Here is a 19,025-nt window from a genome sequence, read left to right as displayed (position 1 = left end):
ACTCTACAACTCCAGCACCCCTAAGGTGATGGTAGAGAGGCCCCCTGGGGATGTAGACTGAGTCATGACCTCCGAGGAGCGACTCCTCTGCCACGGCCAAACGAGAGGGCTTGTCTGTCTGATGTGCAGACCGCCCTGCTGCACGGGTGGCAGGGGTTGCATCGGAATCAGAGGCGGTCACCCCCACTCTGAAGTCGGGGGGCTCCCTCCGAGGCTGCCCTAGCTGCTTTCCCGGGAGGTGAGGGGTGAGCATCCCCACCCCGCCGCGGGAGCACCGTGTGGGGCGCTCCCTGTGGCTCTCCGGGAGGAAAGAGCCGTGCTTACCACCGAGACCAGGCGGCAGTCATAGGGACCATTCTTTTCCTCACTCGGCGTATACAAACCTGACCTCAAAAACACAAACCCTGTCTTTGGCATTTCTGGATTTAGAAATAAACATCACTCCAGTATGAAAAAGGAAAAACGGCAGTGACTTCATTGCCACAGAGTCGTAAAGTTTTATTTTGAAAGTAAAAAAAAAAAATGTTTTTTGTAACGTTTGTCGCTGTTGAAATAAAATAACTTCTTGTTGCAAAACAACAAGTAACCATCAGCGGAGAGCGCGAAGCGCGGGCATCTGTCCGGTGGGCGACGCTGCAGCGGGTGGTTCTGGGGGGGCTACAGGCGGGCGGCGCGGGGGCGCGCGGGGCGGGGGGTGGGGCCGAGCAGGAGGGGTGCGGAGCGCGCGGGGCAGGGGGCGGGGCTCCGGGGGCCTGGCGGCCGGGCAGGGGGCGGGCCGGGGGGCGCGGCGCTGGGGGCGGTGTTCGGGGGCGGGGAGGGGCGCGCAGGGCAGAGCCGGGGCGCGCGGGGCTGGCGGGCGCGCGGGGGCGGCGGGCGCGGCGCTGCCAATCGCAGACAAAGGCCGCCCCAGTGAATCATGTGGTGCCGGGGGAGGAAGTGCGGCTTGTTTTCTTTCCTCCAGTCGCCCGGCTCCGGGTGGAGCGCGATGCGCGGAGACCCCCGCGGGGGTGGCGGCGGCCGCGAGCCCAGATGAAGCCGGAGCGTCCGGGCCGCGCCGCAGCGCCCCTGGCCCGATGGAGGCCCAGCCGTGGGACCCCCTCCGCAACGACTCGCTGCCGCCCACACTGACCCCGGCCGTGCCCCCCTACGTGAAGCTCGGCCTCACTATCGTCTACACCGTGTTCTACTCGCTGCTCTTCGTGTTCATCTACGTGCAGCTCTGGCTGGTGCTGCGCTATCGCCACAAGCGGCTCAGCTACCAGAGCGTCTTCCTCTTCCTCTGCCTCTTCTGGGCCTCCCTGCGGACCGTCCTCTTCTCCTTCTACTTCAAAGACTTCGTGGCGGCCAACGCGCTCAGCCCCTTCGTCTTCTGGCTGCTCTACTGCTTCCCCGTGTGCCTCCAGTTCTTCACCCTTACGCTGATGAACTTGTATTTCACGCAGGTGAGTCGCGGGAGGCCGCCCCCGCCGGCGGGAGACACCTGGAGGGTGCTCACCTGGCGGGGGCGATGGCAGCCGCGGGAGCGGGTCACAGAGCCCTGGGGCTAAGTGTGTGTGTGCGGGGTGTGTGGAAAGCATTGATTCTGGGGTGGTCCGAGCCCTGTCCTACTGCAGGCCTTTGTCCCAGGTAACGCCGTCTCATTCCCGAAGGGAGAAGGGGAAGGGAAAGGAGAGTGAGGGCTGGCGGCCGCCCGTCATCCTCTGCCCGCAAGTCGGCATCACTCAGCGCGCAGGGCGCGGCAGCATCTCCGTGCACACATCAGACTCGGTACTGATGGGAGATGTGCCCACCAAGGAGACTGGCACTCCAGTTTCCCCTCTGTCCCCTCGTCCCAAAGCATCTGACCACCAGCCTGGAAAAACCGCTGCCACCTTGGCCTCCAGATTGGGGCCAGACGCTGGCTTTTTTGAGGACAGAGTGGGACGGCCCTGGTTTGGATGAAATGTTTGGAGCCTCCAGTATGGGAGCCCTGCTGAAGGGCAGCCTGCTCACTCATTACACAGGATTGCTACACAGCCGTCGCGGTTGCACCTAGCTCCCGAGCTAATGCCTCGAGAGCTCAGGGTTTCCCTGAGCTCATCTGAGAGGCCCCGAGAAAAAGCCATAAGTTTCCTGGCGCCCTTTTACAGGCACTGCGGAGTTGATTTATGAGCAGATTGTTAATAAGCTAATGGGAGAACGTGCGAATTGACTTGGCTGCTGTGACGCTTGACTTAAGTACAGTAATTGGAAAGTGTCTTGCAAAGAGCATGTAAAGTATTGTATAAACGTGTAATAGCACAATACTGTCATCAGCAGCAGCATCTCTGCTTCCCATTAGCTTTCCAAGCACTAAAATGTCCATTTTCACTAGGACCCTGTCCAGGGGGAAGGCCAACGATGATCTGGTAAGGGGAGTTTAAGAACTGTCGCTTGGCTAGACGCTTTGTGCCAGCAAGCATTACATTCCTTTTAATAGTGTCCTTATTTATTAAAAGAAAATGCTGTTGGGACTTCACCTTCCAATGCAGGGGGTGCAAGTTCAATCCCTAGTTGGGGAGCTAAGATTCCACATGCCTTGCAGCCAAAAATCCAAAACATAAAACAGAAGCAGTATTGTAACAAATTCAGTAAAAACTTTAAAAGTGGCCCACATCCAAAAAAATCTTAAAAAGAAAAAAAAATGCTGTTGTTGGAAAAAAAAAAAGGAAGAAAAGGTAGAATAAGAATTACTTTGGTGTAAAGGGAGCCTCTGATCAACAATTTGGAGGAAACACTTTTGGCTAAAAGCTAGCATAAGTAGCAATTGTAATTTTATCAAAAGGTATCTATAGATAAAGCAGTCTTCTCCGTCCAGTGTATTAGCATATTTTCCAGTCCACGAGTCGTGTATGTCATCTGTCCAAATACAGCTTTTAAATCCAAAAACCAGTTCAGGCAGTCAGCTACAGTGCAGACACTCTGACTGCTTTTTTTTTTTTTTATTGGATCCAAAGTGGGTGATTCCAGTAAGATTCAGAAGTCAGGTATGTTGATGTTCCTTCAAGAACTGTGACAATGGTCTGATGGCATGTTGTGGTCAGGTCCCTTTTTGAGAAGGAAAAAGGACAACTTAGAGCACGGCCATGGCTGTCTGGTAGTCACATGCAAAATTTGCCCTCAGAGCTGGATTAGGCGCAGAGCCACACATTTTCTGCACCATCTGCTGGTTGGCGAGTAAATGCTGAGTGAGGGAAAGAGTGACCAGGCCGACAGCCTCGCAAGCCGAGAGGCCACAAGCCACCACCCTGGCTTCTTGATGACTCCCAGGTCTTGTTTTCTTTATATCTCCAGGGTGGCTGGCAGGAGGAGGTGGTACTAACTGCTGGCATCACAGACACCCTGGCAGATGAGCTGTTCCCTGGCTTCCTGCAAATAGTCTGATACTTCCAGGGTGTTTTAAAGGGGTCGCCCTTTGACTCCCAGCTCCAACATCCCTCTCCCCCGACCCCTCTCATGTGCCTTCTGTTAGGCCAGGTTCTTCAACCACTGGAATGGCCGGGGGAGCATTAAGGATTACTGCGGCTTAAGCCCCCTCTTAGAGCATGTAAATCAGATTTTGGAGGCTGGTGGGTAGTGGCTAACAATGAAGAACCCTGTTCTGTATGCTAGGCACGGTTCTGAGAGGTCTTATTTATTCTTCCCAACTACCCTCTGAAGGAAGGATGGATGGTGTCCCCGTTTTTCAGAGGAAGGCCAGGGAGGTTATATATGACTCCCTCAGGGTCACACAGCCAGTGAGCCCTAGAGCCAGGAATCACACCCATGTCTGTGACATCAGAGTGCCAGGCTTGTCCTTCATGGTACAGTATTTGAAACCTCTTACAGTGGGAAAGCATACCCTCCTCTGAATGTCATATCGTGTCCTCTGGGAGCTTGGCATCCAATTGAGGAGATGCCAAGTATACATCCAGCACAGGTGAGTAATAAGTCAAGGGATTTAAGGGAGAGTATATTTCAGTTTCGAAGACTGCAGGAGATTCCTCTCTCCAGCTCCTGGTGGGACTGGTTCAGTCGTTAGCAGGCTCTGTGTGTATATGTCTGGCTCCGAGTGTCTGGGCTCTCCTTGAAGCCCCAGGCATTGAGTTGTTTCCAGCTCCAGGCCCTGCTGGGTCCAGCAGACTCCTGCTCAGCTCCTGCTGCTCTAGGAGTTTGCAGGGCCGAGGTTGGAGTGGAGACATATATTCCAGAATCTGTTCTTCTAGCTCAGTGCTCATTTGCTTTTTAAAGGTGTCTTAGAGGAGGCAGGACCCTGAGACCTGAGGTGCACAGGGGTCTCTGTGCATGAGGTGTGGTAAGCCCTCCGCCCACCAGGCTGTACGGTAGAGGCACCAGGGCCAGGGCTGCCAGCTTCTGGGCCAGTGAAGTCCCCTGTGAGGCAGGTCTGTCTGCAGAACTGGGTCAGAGGGTCCTGGCAGCTCAGTCACACCTGGGTGGGTATGTCCCCCAGCTGTTCCCCCCTAGAATTTTGGGCCTGGACCTCAGACTCCTGGGGTTCCTGGGTGTGAATGAGTGTGGCGGGCTCAGCTTCCCCCTGGTGCAGCCTTGTCTTAAGCCCTGAGGCAGACTCCTACCATTACAGGCTGGTTTGAGGAAGGAAAAGAAGTGAACCCTCCCATGGGAAGGAGGTGGTTTGATTAACAGACAGTGACGTAGGAGCCAGCACCTACTATGCCTTAAGAGTGTGGGTGGGAGGATGCAGGGGCTTTCCTGTGGGCGCCTGAGGCTCTTGCTGGGGGCCAGGGAGTCATGGTAGGGGTTGGATCTCATGGTGGGGGTCTGGGGGTAACGGTGGGGGTTGGAATTCATAGTGGGGGGTCTGGGGGTCATGTTGGATGTTGGAGCTCATGGTGGGGGATCTGGGGGTCAGGTTGGGTGTTGGAGCTAATGGTCAGGGTCTGGGGGTCATGGTGGATTTTGGAGCTAATGGTGGGGGTCTGGGGGTCATGATGGTGTTAGATCTCATGGTGGGAGTCTGGGGGTCAAGGTGGGGGTTAGAGTTCACAGTGAGAGCTTGGGACTCATGGTGGCCAGGGAGTCGTGGTGAGCTTGCAAAGACCTGTGACTCAGGGGACGGAGCCTAAGGAGCCAGCCCTCCTTGGGCTCTCTGGGCAGAGCTGGGTTACTGACCTGCTGTAGGACAAGGGTGCTCCTAGTACCCTCCCCTCCAACCCAAGGGTTGGAGCAGGTTAAAGGAGGTGCCGTTGGCACTGCATCCCTCATCCCCTCCTCTCCCTCAGTTGAGATGCTCTGTCTGCATCTTTTAATAGCCAGAGCCCAGACTCTGGCCAAACCGCAGTCCTGAAGGTCAGGCCCCAGCACTGGCTCGGCCCTTCATTACCCACTGTGTCACTGAAATGACTTTTCCTCCAACCTGCAACCTTCATGTTTGTCGAATGGCAGTGGCACCGGGCCTCGCCTTGGGAAGAGGTTGGAAGTCACTGGTTCCTCACGGCTGCGGCTCCTGACCCCAAGAGCTGATGGGCCTGGGTGGTCCAGAAGCTCCACCTTCATTCTGCACACAGCCAACCGAGGCCTCGAGGATCCTGGTGACTTGTCCAGGGTCCCTAGCTAGGCACGCAGAGCCAGGAAGAGTGCTAGCTGCACACAACAACCCCCCGCCTCCCCTGGCCCCTTGAAATGCATCCTGGTCCTTATCTCTGCTGACAGGAAACAAGGAGGCATCTGAAAATCTAATCTGGGGACCCTGTCTTCACCTGCATCGGGAAAAGGGAGGAGGAGGTGGTGACCTCAGGCGTGAGTGGATCTCGCTGTGGTTCTTGGCAGTCCATTTCATCAAGAACGTTTACTGAATCTGTTGTGTGCCAGGCCCTCATCTAGGAGTTGTGAAGAGGGAAGCTTCTAGGCCTCTTGGTGATTATGAAGGAGTAAGAAGCTTAGGAACACACAGGGCAAGAGTTTGTTGGTCCCCAGGGATTTTATTTCAGAACTGGGGCCACACAGTCACACAGGGGCGGGGAATCCTCACGTCTGCACCACGTGTGGCCTCCTGACCCGTGCACCGGCTCCTTGTGGTCGCCGAGTGGGCTCGCAGCTGCCAGAGCTGTGTGTGTGGTATGTGTGTGTACACACCTGTAGTGTGTCCATGCACACACGCACAGGTTCACAGGTTCCTTACTAGCGTTCAGTCTACCATTTACCACCAGCAGCCCCCAGGAAGTCAACTCCTAATTTTACTGCTAAAAATCCCCCACGCCCTAAAAGCAGCTTTCTAATTTTACAGCCCAGTCTCCTCAGATCTTTCCTCGAAGCCCTTGCTCTTTGTTTTCTCTTCCCTGACTCTTGGCTGCTTCTGTGTAGTAGGGCAGCAGCATCAGGGGAACGAAATTTCACGCCCTCGGCCCTTGTGGGAAAAGTTAGCCTCCTCTCAGCGTATCTGAGGGGCTTTCCCAGTGGCTCAGCGGGTAAAGAATCTGCCTGCAGTGCAGGAGACACAGGAGAGGCAGGTTCGATCCCTGGGTCAGGAAGATCCCTTGGAGAAGGAAATAGTAACCCTCTCCAGTATTCTTGCCTGAAAAATCTCAGGGACTGAGGAGCCTGGCGGGCTCTGATCCAAAGGGTCGCAGAGAGTCGGACATGCCTGAGAGACTAAACACACACAGAGGCGGACGGGACTGAGAGCCTGAGTTTGGGTCCCCACACTCTAAAGCCTGTAGGGTTTTGCTGCATCCTTCTGCTTTCCTGACTCTCCCGCGGTCAGACAAGCAGCAACTAGCAGGGAGGCAGAAAGAGAGCACTGTGCTAAGGCTCTTGGTTGCTCAGGTGGGCTGTGCTGGCATGTCCAGCGGCAGTGCCCTCCCCACCAGAGGGCTGTGCTGGACCCCATTTTCCGGTCCCCAGAGCCATCAGCTCGGGGGCGCGGGGTGAAGCACCGAGGGGCGGGACGATCGGAGAGCAGCATCGATGACATTGACAGCCCCTCATCCGAATGACATCCCTGTCTTAGGTTTTTGAGAACAACATCGTATGTGATCCAAAATCTGCTGTCGTCCCCCGATTTCTGATTGCCTTGCAGCTCCAGGGAGAGGAGAGAAGCCTCTTGGTTGTGGGTCTGACGGGTCGATTTTCTCCAGACGGATGGGGTCAGCACACAGTGCTGACCATCCCTGGCACGTATGCGCCCCTGGAGGTCTACGGAGGCTTGTAAATATTTTACTTTTGATTTATCCCACGGCTGAAGTTTAGAGTCTGTTAACCTCTGAGGACAGATGACCCCGTGGTTTTAGTGTCTCGTTTCCTTAAACTTGGGTGTGGAAAGCACAGGAAAGGAAGTCGTGATGGTATCCATGTCAATATTTTAGGCCTTGTAGCTACACATGATCTCTGTTGCGTAATTTTTTTTTTTTTTAAGACATCTCTTTAAAAAGATTTTTTAAAAAAAGCTGTTCTAAGCTCGTAGGCCATAGGATAACAGATTGCAGGCTGGGCTCAGTTCATGGGACAAACTTTGGACAAGTCCAGTGTGTGTCACCTTGCTGTTTTGGGGGCAGGTCCTTCGGGCACTTTGGAAACAAGCCATATCATGCCGTGGCTTCTCGTCTCCTGGTTACAGAGTGTAATTTACTCAGCGAACACATCAGTCACCTGTGCGCAGGTGTCCGGGGTCAGAAGCAGCTGGATTTGTGCCCCGAGGGGCTGCAGACTGTAGGGGAAGACAGACAAACAGAGCTGCATGCCACCCACGGGGTCCTCTCCCCGCCTGCAGAGCCTGGGGAAACACAGGTGAGGGGCCTTGGGCTGGACGTCTTATGATGTCCTCCGCTCCCCGCCTTTCAATGACACACCCACCAGCGAGGCTACATAGTGTGTAAAACACAGGGTAAATGTCTACATGGGCTGAAATCAGCTCCCTGGCCTGCACCCTGCCTCATATACCCTCCCCCGGCTACCCAGACCTAAGAGATGCCAGAGGTCGCACTGCCCGTCAGGTGATGTGACGGTCCGTGGGTGGTGTGTGACCAGGAGTGGAGGCACGTGGGCTGAACGGGAGCCTGGCTGGCCCCTGAACCCCGATCCTGAGTCACACAGTCTGCGGACATGAATTTGGAGATTCATTTCATTCACTCGACAAGTATGTTCTTAAAATTGGGGTGACATTCACATGCTGTAAAATTAACCATTTTAATATGTACGACTCAGTGTGGCCTTTAGTGCATTGACATTTTTATGCAGTGGTCACTGCTGATCAGTTCCAGAACATTTTCGTCACTCCAGAAACACCCTCCATGCTCATTCAGCAGTCAGTCCACTTTCCCCGCTCACCCCAGCCCCTGGCAAACACCCGTCTGCTCTGGATGTACATGCCTGCGTGCATGCTAAGTCGCTTCAGTTGTGTTTGACTCTTTGTGACCCTGTGGACTGTAGTCTACCAGGCTCCTCCGTCCATGGAAGTCTCCGGGGAAGAATACTGGAGTGCGTTGCCATGCCCTCCACCAGGGGATCTTCCTGAATCAGGGGTCAAACCCGAATCTCTTATGTCTCCTGCATTGGCAGGCAGGTTCTTTACCACTAGTGCTACCTGGGAGGCCCCCTGTTCTGGATACTTCATATCAGAGGGTCATACACTAAGTGGCCTTTTGTGTCTGGCTTCTCTCACTTAGCATGATGTCTCCAGGGTTCATCCGTGTCATAGCTCCTTCTTTTTTAAGGCTGGATGGTATGCCACCATAAGCATCTTCCACAGTTCACTTATGTGCTGATCCTTGGAGGGACACTTGACACATTCTTCTGAGGCCTGTTATTCCCTGCAGGCTGTGCAGACTGGGTAATGGTCACATGTAGTTCCTGCCTTCAGGGAACTTGACCTTGAGTGGGGAGAACAGACCACGTAAGTTCTGTCTCTGTGGTGGCAGCGGCCCCTGTGACTTAGTGACAGTCCTTACGGTGGTGACACCATAAGTAAGATGTTTCCGATGGAAGGTTGGGGCCTTAATTCACTCCATCATCTCTGTAATTCTGCCTGCAGGACACACACTTGACAAAGAACAGGTGGCTTTGGTACTTGTTGTCATTGTTTAGTCGCTAAGTCGTGTCTGACTCTTCTGCAACCCCATGGACTGTAGCCTGCCAGGCTCCTCTCTCCATGGGGTTTCCCAGACAGGAATACTGGAGTGGGTTGCCATGTCCTTCTCCAAGGGATCTTCCCAACCTGGGGATCAAACCTGCAGGATTTCCTGCACTGGCACTGGGGAAGCCCCTTGCTACTGTTAGTGTAAGTCACATCCTTTTACCCTCCTTTGTTCACGGCGGCTTCCTGGGATCCAGGCCACCACCAGGGATGCAGAGGCGGGAGGGCTGGCCCCGACCCTTGGGGCCCCTGTGAGTGGTGTCCCCCTCCCACGACACACTGCTCTTCGCAGGGTTGGTGGCACTCGTTGCTTCCTCTTGAGTCGTCCCTACTTGGGTTGGGATGTTCTCCGTTCCCATCCTTGCTTCTTTTTTTAATTTTTATTTTCAAATTTTTTGGCCATGCCACACGGCATGTGGGATCTTAGTTCCCCAACCAGGGTTTGAACCCACACCGCCCTGCACTGGAAGCACAGAGTCTTAACCACTGGGCCACCAGAGAAGTTCCCCTTCGTTCCCCTGATGGGATGTGAGTTTGTCCCCCTCCGCCCTGGTCGCTGTCGAGTGTGTCTCTGTCTGGTGTCCCGCAGTGAGTTGGGGGCAGCCTAGCTGCAGACCTGTGTCTGCTCCCATGAGCAATTTCTGTCACCACATTCCTTCTCTTGGAGGGGGTCCCACTGGCAGTTCTCTGGGCAGGATACTGGAGCATCCTCTGACCCTGTCTAAGTCTGTTGGCTCCTACAACGGAACACTGCAGACTGGGGCAGCTTCAACACCAGATATTTCTTTTCTTTTTCTTTCTTTCTTTTTTTTATAATCAATCCATTGCTTTCTTTTTTAATTTTTATTTCATATTTGAGGATAGCTGATTTACAATGTCATGTCAGTTTCAGGTCTACAGCAAAGTGTTTCAGTTATACATATATGTGTATCTATTCATTTTTCAAGTTCTTTTCCCATTTAAGTTATTACAGAATATTGAATAGCATTCCCTGTGCTATACAGTAGGCCCTTGTTAGTTATCTGTTTTATATATAGTGGTATGTATATGTTAAGCCCAAACTCCTCTAATTTATCTCTCTCCTCCCAGCCTTTCCCCTTTGGTAACCATACGTTTGTTTTCTAAATCAGTGAGTCTGTTTCCATTTTGTAAATAAGTTCTTTTGTATCTCTTTTTTATTTAGATTCCACATATAAGTGATGTCAGATATTTGTCTCCCTGTCTGACTTAGTATGATAATCTCTAGATCCATCTATGTTGCTGTAAATGGCATTTTCCATTCTTTTTTATGATTGAGTAGTACTCCATTGTGTATACATACCACATTTTCTTTATCCATTCATTTGTCTGTGGACATTTAGGTTACTTCCATGTCTTAATGATGGGGTGCGTGTATCTTTTTGAATTCTTTTTTTTTTTCCAGATATATGCCCAGGAGTGGGATTGCCGGGTCATATGATAGCTCTGTTCTTAGTTTTTTAAGGAACCTCCATACTGTTTACCGTAGAGGCTGCACCAATTTACATTCCCACCAGCAGTGTAGGGGCATTCCCTTTTCTCCACCCTCTCTCCAGCATTTATTGTTTGTAGACTTTTTGATAGTCATCTAAGGACGGGGTGTAGCAGGGTCAGGTTCTAGCAAGGGCCTCTCCCTGCCTGCGGACGGCTGACCTCTCATCGTGTCCTCACGTGGTAGAGAGCCGAGAGAGGGCTCCTTGAGTTCCTTTGGTAAGAGCACAGCTCAGAGCCCTGACCTTCTAACACCATCACCCTGGGGGTTAGGATTTCAACTTGTGAATTTCCAGGGGATGCAAAGTTCAAAATAAATACCACCCTGCTCCCAGCAAGGACAAGAGAATTCTCAGAATTCTCCTTCCTTCCGAGGCAGAAAGTTATTTTCTGCAGGAAAAAAATAAACCTGAGGCTTCTTTGCTGTTAACCTATTTTGTAGTTATACATCATTTGCTTTGAGGATCAGGGTCCAGTGCTGAGACAGCATGATGCTGCTGTAGCCACACCAAAACCATCTTCCTAGAGCCTTGGGGTCTGGCTGGCTGGTAACCCATCTAGGCTTCCCGGGTGGAGAAATGTATCCCGCCATGCAATGTCATCTTATTTAAGCACATGTAGAACAATTACGGGCAGGGCCCTGGCTGGTAAACTGTGAACTGGGATGATGGCAGGAGCAATTCAGAAACACATAACCATGATGGTACCTTGCGTGGCCATAGCCCTTCCCATTCATGAGCCCCGGGAGGGAGATGTATGCCAGGAAGGCTCATGGGCCTTGTTCCGTCTCCACCCGCACCAGTGAGGGGACCCGGGGAAGCCCTAGGGGTGGCTGGCCCCACATCCCTTCCCTCCTTTGCAACAGTGTGGGCCCATCCCCAATTGAAGCAAGACTGCCAGTCCCTGTGGGGCTGCCCTCTTGAGAATTTTGCGTCACAGTTTGAAAAGCAGAAGTCACTGTGAGGAACTCTAGTTCTGACCCTCTTATCTTACGAGAATGACTGAGGCCCGGGAGGGTAAAGAGAGTTTATCAGGGACGAGAAGAAAAGCAGGTTCAGGGAATTCCTGAAAGTCCAGCGGTTAGGACTCAGCGCTTTCACTGCCGAGAGTCCAGGTCCAGTCCTTGGGGAACTAAGATGCAGTAAGCCGAGTGCAGCCAACAACAAAAATGGCAAGTTCACGGCAGTCTGGCCAGCCCCACACCTGGACGCAGATGTTTGTGTGGCGAGAGAGGCCACTGGAAAAAGCAGGGCAACTGAAGGCAGGTTTGGTGCTGTGTTAGGTGACTCTGAGCGTGTTTGGACGAGTGTACCCTCCAAGGCCTTAAGATGGTCACCAGCCCTCATGGGTGGTGCCTGAGGGCCTGACTTGGCCACTGTGGAGCCAAGAGCTTGCAGGGCAGCCTGGAGGGTGTTGCACGGGTAGATGGAGCCGCAGTTCAGTTGATGGGGACAGGGAGGCTCTGGTGAGCCGCTGGGACAGGGCTGGAGGAGAGAGGAGCTTGGCTGAACCACTGGGAACTAGAGGAGGAGAGGCGCTTTCAGGAAGGGAGGGGGCAGGTGGAGACACCCTTCTCCACTGAGACCTCGTCCCTTCATTTATGAGGGGGCCCTGAGAGGAGTCGGGGGTAGGTATGAGGCTGGGCTCCTGCCTGCTTGGGGCTCCCAGGCTGACTGTGGGGGTGGGATGCAAATATGCATGAACCTAAGGAGGGCTGTCAGCTGCTGGCTCAGCTGCGCAGGACAGGACTGGCGGGAAAGCTCTCAGGAGGGCGGGTGAAGGCTGAGGATGCTTCCAGGGAGTTCTGGGCTTTACTGAAGCTCAGAGAAGAGGCAGCGCCATTGTTGATCCCAAGATCACATGTGAAACATACATTCTCAGTCATGTCCGACTGTCTGTGACCCCATGGACTGTAGCCCTCCAGGCTCCTCTGTCCACAGGATTCTTCAGGAAGAATACTGGAGTGGGTTGCCATTTCTTCCTCCAGGAGATCTTCCTAACCCAGAGATCAAACCCCTGTCTCCTGCATTGGCAGGTGAGTTTTTACCACTGAGTCACCTGAGAAGCCCCTCGCTTATGAAAGCAGGTCACCTAAGGGGGGCTCTGTGTCCCAAGGGTCAGTGTGAGACTGGGCAGTGAGCAGGACTCGCTCCTTGAACCCTGAACTTGCCAAGTTCAAAGGCAGGAGGTGACAGAGTGAAGACCTGACCTTGGGAGCCAGTCACCTCCCTAGGGGCCTGTCACACCCAGCCAGGTGGGGACACAGAGCATGCCTTGGCTCCTGTGCCCAGAATGACATGATGTGGACAGCCATACTCCTTTTTCTGTCATGGGGTTCCATGGTTTTAAAATTAAAAAAAAAAATTTTATTGATTTACAATGTTGTTTTAGCTGTTGGTAGGAATGCAAACTGGTACAGCCACTATGAAGAACAGAGTGGAGATTCCTTAAAAAACTGGGACTAGAACGGCCATGTGACCCAGCAATCCCAACACTGGGCATACACCCTGAGGAAATTAGAATTGAAAGAGACACATGTACCCCAATGTTCATTGTAACACTATTTACAATAGCTAAGACATGGAAGCAACCTAGATATCCATTGGCAGATGAATGGATAAGGAAGTTGTGGTACATATATGCAATGGAATATTACTTAGCTATAAAAAGGAATGCATTTGAGTCAGTTCTAATGAGGTGGATGAACCTGATGCCATTATACAGAGTGAAGTAAGTCAGAAAAAGAAAGACAAATACTGTATATTAACATACATATATAGAATTTAGAAAGACGGTACTGATGATCCAACATGAAGAGCAGCAAAAGAGACACAGACATAAAGAACAGACTTTTGGACTCAGTGGGAGAAGGCGAGGGTGGGATGATTTGAGAGAATAGCATTGAAACATGTACATTACTATATGTAAAATAGATGACCAGTGCAAGTTCAATGCATGAAGCACTCAAAACCTGTGCTCTGGAAAAACCCAGAGGGATAGGGTAGGGAGGAAGGTGGGAGTGGATTCAGAAATGGGGAGGGGGCACATGTGTACCTGTGGCTGGTTCATGTTGATGTATGGCAAAAACCTTCACATTATTGCAAAGTAATTCTTCTCCAATTAAAATTAATTAATTAAAAAAATGTGTTTCAAGTGTAGAGCAAACTGATTCCATTTTACATAGATCTATTCTTTTTCAAATTCTTTTCCCATTTAGGTTATTACAGAGTACTGAGTAGAGTTCCCCGTGCTATGTCATAGGTCTTTGGTGGTTGTCTGTTTCATATATCCTGTGGCTTTAAACACATGGCCAGTGTCCGCTGACGTAGAGACGTCACCCCTGCCCTTGCGGTCTCAGAGAGGAGACCTGAAATGCTGGACCCGTCTTGCTCTTCTTAAGGGATTGCTACAGAAAGGGAGACATCTGCATTTGGATTTAGCAGACTCCAGAAATGAACAAAATGCAGGTCGAGCCACCCTGCTCTGGTGAATGAGGATGCTCAGCATGTGGAAACACAGACTAATGACTGTCAGCCAGGGAGCCTGGGGCCTCAGGCTTTGCATAATTTCCCCAATATATCAGGAAGTGGGCAGCGCAGAGGGATCACGAGCACACATGGTGAATGTGTCAGTGGTTCCTAGCCTTTTTGAGTATGAAAGTGCCTTTTATGGTCAAGAGAGCATTTATGATCACAGTTTGGTAGTTGTGCGCTTAGAGTCGTGGTTTGAGAGCAAATGCCGGGACTAATAATAATCAGATCAGCAGAGGCCACACACGTAAACACTGAGAAGGTGTCTGATAGGTGAGCGCTCTGTGTGAATTCACCTCGTCCTCAGAGAAACCTATGAGATGGGCACGATTATTAGTTTCATTTTACAGATGAGGTTCTTGAAGCACAGAGAGGTTAGGTAACTTTTCTAAAGTCACACAGCTGATCACTGGTAGAGTCAGGATTCAAGCCCAGGGAAACCAGCTCCAGAGTCCACACTTCTTTAAAGTTTTTTTTTTTTTGTGTGTGTGTGTGTGTGCTTAGTCACTCAGTAATATCTGACTCTTTGTCATGGTGACCCTGTGGACTATAGTCTGTCAAGCCGTTCTGTCCATGGAATTTTCCAGGCAAGGATATTGGAGTGGGCTGCCATTTCCTTCTCCAGGGTATCTTCCTGACCCCAGGCTCGAACCTGGGTCTCCCACTTCAAAGGTGGATTCTTTACCATCTGAGTCCTGAGGGAAGCCACTTTTAAGTTTTATGTATATCTAAATATATCCTGCATGGGTTGCAGGATCTTAGTTCCCTGACCAGAGATCAAACCTGGGCCCTGTCTCTGAGCTGAGTCCTAACCACTGGAGTTACCAGGGAATTCCCACACTCTTAACAATCCTTAAATGTCTCTCTGCTGGAATGGACACACATCTGTGACCTACAGACAGTGGGATACTGCCCTTAGTGAGAACACGTGAATGAGAGCCACGTGTTTCAGCATCGATACATTGCAAACTCCTCATGACAGGTGAACAGACAAGTTGCAGAAGGGGATGGAAAGCATTGATTCAAACTGAGATGCCATACAAGACCGGACTACGTATTATTTATCCTCTTAAAAGTAGAAGCCTTCTGGCTCTCAGAATACCAGAGTGAGGTGGACATTCTCTCTGTTCTGAGGGATCAGAACCAAGGAGAAAGATGCTGGGGGCTTCAGTGGTGTTTTTTCAATTAGAGATAAAATTCAGGACTTCTCTGGAAAACCAGTGGTTAAGACTTCACCTTCCAATGTAGGGGGTGTGGGTTCAATCCCTGGTTGGGGAGCCAAGATCCCACATGCCTTGTGGCCAAAAACCCCAAAAAACATAAAACAGAAGCCATATTGTAACAAAGTCAATAAAGACTTAAAAAATGGTCTACATCAAAATAAAATCTTAAAAAAAAAAAAAGAGAAAAGGCCCTGGAGCAAGCAGAGCAGTGTCAAAAGAACTGAACTTCATGGTGGGTTCAAGAGTTTTGGTTAGATTATTTCTTTGTGTAGGTGACATGGTTTATGGTAAAGTTTAAACCTACCATAAATGTGTACCATTTTCAAATGAATTTTCATACATACACTTAAAAATAGTATGGGGGTGGCAGAGATTGGTTTAGACATGGGTCTGTTTGGTGCACACAGAGTTGCAGACCCTCTCAGTTGCTCTGAGGGTCTCCAGGGGCCTTCGCCCCCCGCCCACCCTGGCAGGATCGCAGATGCAGGACCAAGTGTCCAGCCTGGGCCTGCGGTCTGGAGCCTGTTCAGGGTGGGAAGGTTGCAAAGTGTCCACCTACCTGTTTGCTTCAGGAAGTGGTGGTACCGCAATGGAAACTCTGTTGACATGGGTCATGCCTTGGGGAGGGGAGCGGGGGCTGGAATTTGTAAAGCAAAATGGCCACCTAGAGAAATTGTGAATCAAGTACAGGTCTGGAGGCATAGTGTTTCATTGAGCCGTCACGGCCGCTGCCTCTGGGGACAGAAGAGGTTACTTTTGTTTAGTTTTGCATAATGCACAAGGGACGCTGTCATCCCCACAGGAAAGAGCCGCAGACCTTCCTGCCAGAAAACAGCCGGTATGACCGGAGGAGAAATCACTGTGGAGCAGCAAAGGCCAGCTGGGGTGGGTAGGAGGAAAAGGCAGGCAGGCAGGACTTCAAAGGCTGGGAATAGAATCAGTGAGGCGGACAGGGGCTGTAATTTATGAGGGGAGGGAGGCCCAGGGCAGCGGCTGCTTCTGGAACCTTTGTGCTTCTGTCAAGAGAGTACGTCATAGGCTGCAGCTCTCTGGGCTGTCCTGCGTCATCTGAGAGGTGATGGGAAGGGCCTAAGGTTGCCAAGAGGGCACAGAGCCTGCATCTGGGTGAGGGGCTGGTGGGGGAGTGAGGAGAGTGGGGGTGGGCTGGGAACAGAGGTGAGCTCTCCCCCACCTCCCCAGCCTCCTTCAGGCCAACTTGGGGGTGATATTTCTGCTTCCCCAAACCTGAATTAAATCTTCAGAATGTCACTTGACTTTCCTGTCATGGGCATCTGTTCTAGTAGGACTTTTAAAGGCCATGGAGATGATACTGAGACCAACAGGCATCTGTGAGAGGAAGATGCATTATTCCCACAACAGGATGGGAATTTCCATGGAAACTGCTGCTCAGCTCCTCTCTGTCTTCTGCATCCCAGCCTCCCGCCTCTCCCTCCCTCTGCTCTGTAATCCCGGGGCCCATGCTGCTGATCTTAAACCTGGTCCTAGTGCCCTTGAATAATCTCTCTTTCATTTCACAAAGACATTTTTAAAGAGTGGCTGGCGCTCTAGAATAGACTCCCCACTCCCACTTCCTCCTGCCTCCTTCCGTCCAGCGTTCCCCACTTCCTCCTCCAGGCGCATTCCCATCTGCCAGAGCCAGGCCGAGCTCTCTGTAGTTATCCGGTCCCTCTTCTGGGCTGCACCCAGCACCCTGATGGTCCTGCACCCGGGTTTCCTTCTCCCCATTTGCCCACCCACGTGCTGTTCCCCCGCCCCTCCCCCGCCTGCTCCTTTCCTGCCTTTCTGCTACTTTATGTTGATTGAGACAAATTCACTATACAGTTCCCCATTTAAAGTTCAATGTTCACAGATTTGTACAGCCATCACCACCATCGGTTTCAGAACATTTTTAAAAAGTTGAAGTATTGTTGATTTACAAAGTTGTGTTGATTTCTGCTGTACAACAAAGTGACTCAGTTATACATACACACACACTCATTTACATACACACACACACTCTTTTGCATTCATTTCCATTATGGTTTATTCCAGGATGTTGAATGTAGCTCCCTGTCTGTGCAGTAGAACCTCGTTTATCCATTCTAAATGTAATAGTCTGTACCTGCTAACCCCAAACTCCCAGTCCATCCCTCCCACCCCCTCCCCCTTGGCAACCACAAGTCTGTTCTCTATGTCTTTGAGTCTGTTTTGTTTCATAAAAGTTCGGAACATTTTTTGTCACCCTCAGAAGAAATCCTGGAACCCTTAGCAGTCACCCCATATCTCCCCAAGCCCCCAGACCCAGGCATCCCCTAGACTACATTTTGTCTTCGATTTCCACATAAACACCCACCTCTGTTTTCACAAACTTCTCTCTGAACCGCTAGCCGGCCCTTTGAATCTGGTCCCCTCGCACCCCCACCCCTGACCTTGAAGCACAGCTCCGATTTGTGATTGTGTCAATTCTACTGAAAAGCTTCTATGATCTCTTACCAGGGATATGCACCTGCCTTAACTGACTTCAGGTTGCTGCCTCCTTCCTCACCTGGACTTGCATCCCAGCCTAGCCTGCTGCCCCCCTGACCTTTCCCAGGGAGTCCAGGTTCCCCTCAGACAGCCTCATCTCCCCATAATCTCACTTCCTCATATTTCACACCTCCTCACATCTCCTCATGTCTCCTCACACCACCTCATATCACCTCACACCTCCACACATCTCCTCATGTCTCCTCACACCACCTCACACTTCCACACATCTCCTCATTATACCTCTTCATGTCTCCTCATACCACCTCACATCTCCTCATACTTTCTCACATCTCCTCATACCTTCTCACGTCTCCTCATACCTCTTCATGTCTCCTCACACTACCTCACATCATCTCACACCCCACATTTCCACACATCTCCTCACACCTCCTCATGTCTCCTCACACCACCTCACATCTCCTCATACCACCTCACATAATCTCACATCCCACATTTCCACACATCTCCTCATACCTCCTCCTGTCTCCTTACACCTCCTCATGTCTCCTCATACCACCTCACATCATCTCACACCCCACACCTCCATATATCTCCATATACCTCTTCACGTCTCCTCACACCGCCTCATGTCTCCTCACACCACGTCACACCCCACACCTCCACACATCTCCTCACACCTCTTAATGTCTCTCACACCACCTCACATCATCTCACACCCCACAACTCCATATATCTCCATCTACCTCTTCACATCTCCTCACACCTCCTCATGTTTCCTCACACTACCTCATACCACGTCATACCCCACACCTCCACACACCTCTTCATGTCTCTCACACCACCTCACATCATCTCACACCCCACACCTCCACGTATCTCTTCATATCTCCTCACACCTCCTCATGTCTCCTCACACCACCTCACATCACCTCACACCCCACGCCTCCATATATCTCCATATACCTCTTCACGTCTTCACGTCTCCTCACACCTCTTCACATCTCCTCACACCTCCTCATGTCTGCTCACACCACCTCATACCCCACACCTCCACACACCTCTTCATGTCTCTCACACCACCTCACATCATCTTACACCCCACACCTCCATATATCTCCATATACCTCTTCACGTCTTCACGTCTCCTCACACCTCTTCACATCTCCT

General features: G+C 51.4%; 1 protein-coding gene across 1 annotated transcript in view; it reads left to right on the top strand.

Annotated features, from left to right (window-relative positions):
* The first annotated feature begins 846 nt into the window (after nt 1–846).
* GPR137B (G protein-coupled receptor 137B) overlaps nt 847–19,025 on the top strand; it is a 54,763-nt gene continuing 36,584 nt past the window's right edge. Inside the window, 1 exon segment of the mRNA XM_070364756.1 lies at nt 847–1,442. Coding sequence (XP_070220857.1) covers nt 1,074–1,442 — 369 coding nt within the window. The 5' untranslated portion in view covers nt 847–1,073.

Source organism: Bos mutus, chromosome 28 (assembly GCF_027580195.1).
Source record: "Bos mutus isolate GX-2022 chromosome 28, NWIPB_WYAK_1.1, whole genome shotgun sequence".
In the NCBI taxonomy this organism is placed as follows: domain Eukaryota; kingdom Metazoa; phylum Chordata; class Mammalia; order Artiodactyla; family Bovidae; genus Bos; species Bos mutus.
This window is presented reverse-complemented; position numbering and strand designations above follow the sequence as displayed.